The sequence below is a fragment of the Macrobrachium nipponense genome, chromosome 22, assembly GCF_015104395.2.
Source record: "Macrobrachium nipponense isolate FS-2020 chromosome 22, ASM1510439v2, whole genome shotgun sequence".
In the NCBI taxonomy this organism is placed as follows: domain Eukaryota; kingdom Metazoa; phylum Arthropoda; class Malacostraca; order Decapoda; family Palaemonidae; genus Macrobrachium; species Macrobrachium nipponense.
Window position 1 is genome coordinate 39,136,016 of NC_087213.1, and position 7,121 is coordinate 39,143,136.

Below are 7,121 nucleotides of genomic sequence, written 5' to 3' on the forward strand. Positions count from 1 at the left end.
CATACACACCACGATACATTATATATTATATATATATACTATATTATGAATATAAAAATATATATATATAATATATATTATATATAATATAAATATATATAATGATATATATATATTATATATATATATTAGTATATATACTATATATATATTATATATATATATATATATATATATATATATATTATATATATATATCCACAGACACACATATATATATATATATATATATATATATATATATATATATATATAATATATATATATATCATATATATATTATATAATATAGATATATATGATATATATTATATTTAATATTATTTGATATATATATTTTATATATATATTATATTTATAAATATATATATATATATATATATATATATATATATATCTATATATTATTCTATATATCACAGACACCACCCTACTACAAACATTCAGAGATACAAAAAAACGGGATTGCAGATCAGATTCGTGTACAGAGCGATTCCCTTTGCCACATTTAAGGTCAAATTTTTTTTAGCGCTGCTATTCTGTACATACTGTGTATTGTGGTTTATTATAAAAACGTATAGTACTGTGTTGACTTAACATCATAGGCATGAATATTGCAGTAACCAACATACAAACCGCTAGCCGGAAAGACGTCTATCTAGTTTTTAAGTAGGGAAGGTGTTTATTATAATATATATAACTATAATATATATATAATAGTTATGAATTATATATATTTTATTATTATAGATTCATATCTATTATATATTATATATTATTATTATATATATTAATAGCTAGATCAGTGTATAATCTAAGATAATAATATTATATTATAGGTATATATCATAGATAGATATATATTATATATTAAATATATATATATATGTAATATCTATATATATAATATATATATATATATAATATATATGTTATATCTATATATATATATATATATATATATTAATATGTATAGTATAAAGCCCTGTTTTTATCACTGCACGCAAGCATAGTCACTCGTATTTATTCCTAATCAAATATAAGAATATGATGGGAAAATTAACATCTGATAAGAATCTAATACTATACATATTTTTCCTTAATACCGTTTAGTCTTGAAAACGTCTTACTCCACATAGGCACTGATTTTTTTGGACAATGCATTGTTAATTATTTTTATGTACACTTACTTCTTTTCATTTTTGTAATTTCTTAGTTTTGTCCTTTTTTTTGAAAGGAATTTTATCCTGAATTTGATCACACCTTCATGTCAATTGTTATTTTACTTGTTACAGCTGCGTTGATGATGTGCTTGCTTAAATACCTGTGTTGTGCACAATGTGAGAGAATTGGTTAGCTAAAACTTGAAGAACACAGCTTAGGCACATACCCAAGTTCTTGTCTAAACAGTGTTTGATGCCTGGGTATTTAAATGAAAATTCACCTGTATACTTTTTCAGATCGTAACATAAACACATATTCAACACATCAGTATGTCGTTGGTTTAGTTTTCAAGTTGTAGACACGCTTATTCATTAGTTACTGCAAAAACACTGCTTATTTTCCAGGCACTTTTTATTCGTGGCATAACACCTTTGAAGGACAAAGTTTTGCAAGTGGATGGCAGCTGCTCCAAGTCGAGGACAGTCATCACATTTGCCCAGATACTTGTCCTTGGTGTAGAGAATATTCATGTGCTCGGAGTCGCAGGTTGGCTAAGGAAGACCCCATGTAGCTCCCTCCCATCTGCCCTGCATTTGCCATGGTGCTTCCGTAGCTCCCAGCCAAGCCTTCGGGTTCGAGGAAATGGATTGGTGGTCAGAAATTGACATGATATTTTCAATAGTTAAACATTGTCAATCATCGACAAAGCAATTAGATGCTAGAATAATCACCAACAAAGAAATTAGATTCTAGGAAAATCATCAACAAAGCAATCAAATGCTAGAATTTTACTGTCTTTTACTTACCGGGTGGTAAAGATGTGCACATGGGCGTAGGAGAGCTTGTCGGGGGAAAATGAGACAAGTACGGCGGTGTAGTTGTTCCCACAGCGCCAGTTGATCCTTTCCAAGGGCCCACTCCAACTCCCATGCCAATGCCTACGCCCACACTGCCATACCCACTGTAGTCACACATGGCCATACTGGTATTACCTGGAATGGTCTTGTCATTGGGAAAACTGGTATATAACGTTAAAGTCAATTTTGCCTTACATTTGAGAAAAATGAAGCTACCAAAGTATGTTACTGTTCTATGAATGTTGATTTTATAAATACTTTGTTTTGTATTTGTAGATTCAGAAAAATGTTTTGTATTTGTAGATTCAGAAAAAATATTACTTCATAGGAACTAATGAACATGTCAGAATAGACGCCAAATTGCAGACAGCATTAAATCATTCGGCTTCCTATAATTGGATAGGTTTTCAGTGATGTTTACATTTGGCTAAGTTGAGACTGTTAACGTAGAAAATAATGAAGAGAGAGTTAGAATGTTAGTAAGACATTGAATGGTGAAAATTAAATTGAGAGATTCTTGAATAATAGAAATTTACATCTATAAAGTTTTAACATTCTTGTTAGATTAAGTAGTATATTCTTAGTGTGGATGAAGAGATTTTTTCCTTTTAGGTGTCTCAGAAAATAAAGGGCCATAAGTTATGGCTGAATAGCCGGGAAAAACTTTTTATATTATGTATATATAATTTTCAAGGTGACCTTCACTGATAAGAAAGAATTCGGTTTTCAATTTCGCAACTGTCTTACGTAAGTAGCTAGACTTTCAACATTTCATCTCCCAACTGTCTTATTTCCAGAGTGAATATGTGTATGTTCATCGTCCAATTCTTTTTCAAACGTGCGTTATTTACCGGTAGGCCTGGGTGCCAGTGGTTGCTCTACCGGGCCTGTTGTAGGAGCCATAGAAGGCGTTGAATCAGCTGGACGGAAAGATGTGGAACGCTGGGCTAGAACGCTTCGCTCATTTCGTCTGAACTTGGCCCGCCTGTTTTGAAACCATACCTGTAGAAGGAAAGATAATAAATGTAAAAGGTTTGATTTGAGGAAATAAGAAGGTTGGATAATCATGAAATGGGAAAAGGTTAACTGATTTGAAAATCTCAACTGCTATTACATATGTAGCAGCTGCTGATGATATGATTGTTTTTTATATTTACCCTTATTTTATATTTGGAAAACTTGCCTCTGCTTTGTCTTTTTGCGCAGTTTCCCAATGCTTGCTTATACCTTTTTCTCCTATTGAAAATTGTCAATGCAAAATGTTTTGTTGTAGAATCTCCCATAAAGAAACAATTCCCAAAAATATTTAATTGAACAGTTTTCGTTAAGGAGCCTTATGAGAATAGCAGCAAATTAAATGAAGTTAAAACTCGTATATTTTACATAAAGAACTGGTTGACAATGATTTACGCTGCTTAGGGTTTCAAAGGCAAAATTATTGTTGTATATATCCTGTTGGACATGTTATTAACAAGTCAGGATGCAGTCATTTCCAATTTCATCATTTACTATATGTGAATAATAAATCTGTTTTAACTTGAGGGGCTTTCACACGGCCAGAAATGTTGGCCAACATGCTCATCGAACCTTCAACACAACATGTTGAAAGAGTTTTACACGCTGAAACCAGACAGACAGCCAACCTTAAGCATGGTACACACTATGCCATCATGTATCAGCTACGTGATGCAGTAGTGGTGTTGAAAAAAAATTAATAGCGGCCAAACTGTACTGCAACACTGCTCACTTGTTCTCGCTTTCAGCTTTCAACGGCAGGATGTCTGCCGATGACGTACTTTGCCAGGAGACTCTACTGTGGGGTGTAGTTGCTCTGTGTGCTGCAAAAGAGAAACTTTTGAGGAAGAAACTTAGAACCTTGTGGTGTAAGCAATGCCTTTCTCGGCGACCTCTGAAGGGAAGCTTCAATGAAATATTTTTGGAGCTTCAAGTCGAAAATCCAACAGACTTTGAAAATTACACAAGAATGCCAATCCTTGCATTTTATAAATTGTTGGAAAAAAATTGAACCATATATTTGTAAGCAGGACACCAGCTTTCGAGACAGCATATCACCAGGAGCTCATTCTTGCAGCTGGAGGATCGTATGCATGCTACCAATATTCAACCAGGATTTCAAAACAGAGCCTCGGTCTAATCATCCCCGAAACCTGTGAAGCCATCTATAATGTCCTTAGGGACGATTATTTGAAAGTAAGGTTCAAATATAGGTACAAAGTACACAAATATTTTTTTATTTCAGGAAACGCAGCACATCAAAACACTGTAGAGATCTTCCATGCCAGCTCCAGACTTCTGTGATGCTTTGATTGCAGACATTTCCCTGTAGAATTGTGTCTTCAGGGTGTGCAGCTTTTTAGTAATGTCTTCATTCCGCAATGCACAGTTTACAAAACTCATAACTCTGATTTTATGGTTTCCAAGCTTGCACTCCTGATGTTTCTCATCTTGTTAATGCTTGCATTTGATGTTCCAAACAGATGGATGTTCCTTCAGTAATTTAATTCAATAAAATGTATTGTGTTAGTCCTTGTCCACTGAAGGGGTTTGGTGGGTGGTGGTGACCGGACATCCTCCCCCTCTGAATGATGGTGCAACACTTGAGCTGAGTAATAAAATGGCTCTGACCCATCAACTCGGTGATGCGGCTTCATGTTGAAAAAGTCGTTTTTCAATGCAGCCATCTAACACTGCGAGCATCATGATGCACAGTGTGTACGGGGCTTTAGTCGGTGCCAGGAAGCCAAGGAGCAACATGACCCTTAGCGAATAAGGGAAGATGGCAGTTAAGATACTCGTTGCTCTCAAGGAAAGAAAAGGAAAGTGGACAAACGACTGGTTGCTGAAAAGTGATCAAATGCCTCATACAAACTTAATGAAGGAACTGAGATAACACCCAGAAGATGGGCACAGTTATATATGCCCTTCAGATTGTCCCCCAGTGAAGTGCTTTTATCGAGGAGACGGCAAGGAAAATTACTTTGCCAGGTGTATCTGCAGAACTTAATTGCTTAGCAGGTTGGCAAAATGAACAAGGCTCACGGAATTACCCTCAAATTGCAAAAGAAGTAGTAGATGATTATAATGATTACTTTGTTAATAGGGTGCAGTAGCACAGCAAAACGACTTCATGTAAATCATGAATTTAGTTAAGTTACTAGGCCTATCTCCAAATGTGTAGAAATATTATGTTTAAAATTGCAAGCATTATCCCATCATCTTTCTTTCCAAAATAAGTAAATGCAAAAATTATGGTCAGTTTAATTAATTTATGATTCAAGTGGTTCCAAAACAAGTGATTTCCCCCACAAATAATTTCTATTCATTCAGATTTGCATGGTGAATTTGATTTATTTCAGTAAAATAAAATAAAATTATCTAAACATTCAATTACATCTTTGGCCTTATCATGAAAACTCGCCTCCTAATCAATATTTGTAGAATCCAAATTTGATGTACTCTCGTGGCAGTTCTTGATCCATATGAAAACATCATGTTATTAAAATACCATGGAGTGAATTGCCTGACCTCTTAGAGCCCTCATATTTTTGAAGTTCCGTTATAAAAGAACTATAGAGACAGTTGATTTTTTTTCATAACATCATGCTGTGTGCAATGGTCAAGTTCTTTTAGATGTCTGACCGTGTGAACCCCCCCTTTAAATGCATCAGAAAATGCAAGTTCTTTTTTATAATTAGTGTAGGCATATTTGTAATTTTTTCTAAGGAAAAACTCGCTTGCTTTTGTAAAAAGGCATTATAATCTTTAAAAGAAATTACAAACCAAGTAGCTGTTTAAAAAATGTATTTTTCAGAATGAATACATAATTAAAAAGCCAAAAAAAATGAATCAAAATAAAATGATATGGTTGAATTACTGTTCAATTACTGGAATTGTTTTCATTTATACTTTTGCTATTTTATCTAGTCAGTTCTGGGCGGCCCTCCAACGAATGTTTGTAGTCAGTGAAATACCAAATCCTCAAAATTTCATGCAAGATACATAATAATTTAAAAGTTACTTGCTTTCAAAATTCATCTTTTCAAATTCTATATATATTTAACTGTATAACACAGCTTCAGTATATTCCATAACTGCCTGTATAAACTATCCTGACTTGCATAGTATATACTGTTATAGTGTATACTGTTAACAATGGATATCAATTGTTAGTTTGTGGATGTCATAGAAAGTAACACCTCAATATTCAGTCTTCATTTATCCCTGGTTGGACAGTTTCGTTGTTGCAGCTGAAAACCCAGCATCCACAAACTTCCGTACGGCAACTGCATCTTCCTCCACATCCACGTTAGCACCCATACTTTATGAAGTGCAATACTGCGTCAGAAGCTGGTGGATTCAGACTGCAAACTTGGGAGAAATGTCATGAACCTGCATTAGATGTCCAACCAAATGCAGTTGGTGGTGGGAAGCACAAGTGCATTTTACAAGCTTTTCTCCAAATCATGGATATTTAATGTGCCTGAAGAATGTCTAAGCCCAGTGGTCAGTGGATCTGGCGTTGGTGGGAGGTTAGAATAGGAACCAGTAAAGCTCACTCACATTTGTGCAGATTTTGGATCGATACAAAATACAGACAAAGCATTCCAACTGAAAGCATACACCAGCGGGTGGATAAATGTTTTTCCCGAACATTGCTAGTGCATCTAGGATTTCATCATCTTAAAGACTTATATGCCTTGAAGGGCGAATCTTTGGTTTTTTTCAGCAAATCTATCAGACATATCAGAACCTGTCAGAGCATGAAAATCTTAGAGTGCAGAAACGTGCTTTGGTCTTATGTTGTTGTATATGCTCTGAACAGAAATGTTCCTCTTCAGCCTGCCCTTTCCCATAAGGAACATGGTAGATATTGGTAAGTTTTGATACAGGAAGACAAGGAACAGTAAGACTTCTGTGTCTGGGAAACTGACTTCAAGTTCTGCTTCATTGAGAATAGTTAGAGCATGCAGTATAAGCAGTGTCTGCCTCTTCTTGGGGGTGTGAGGAGCGGGTCTGGGATATCAGCAACCTTGGTTTATATTCCTGAGGTCACCATAAGTTTTGTTAGTCTGCTGTTGG

General features: G+C 34.5%; 1 protein-coding gene across 2 annotated transcripts in view; it reads right to left on the minus strand.

Moving 5' to 3' along the window:
* Positions 1-994: 994 nt before the first annotated feature.
* LOC135198605 (uncharacterized) overlaps positions 995-7,121 on the minus strand; it is a 211,405-nt gene continuing 205,278 nt past the window's right edge. For both annotated transcript variants that reach the window (XM_064226337.1, XM_064226338.1), the window contains 3 exons: positions 2,873-3,023; positions 1,971-2,156; positions 995-1,790 (listed from right to left, as the gene is read on the minus strand). In XM_064226337.1, the coding sequence (XP_064082407.1) occupies positions 1,651-1,790; positions 1,971-2,156; positions 2,873-3,023 (477 nt within the window). In that variant the 3' untranslated portion in view covers positions 995-1,650. The remainder of the gene's footprint in view (positions 1,791-1,970; positions 2,157-2,872; positions 3,024-7,121) is intronic.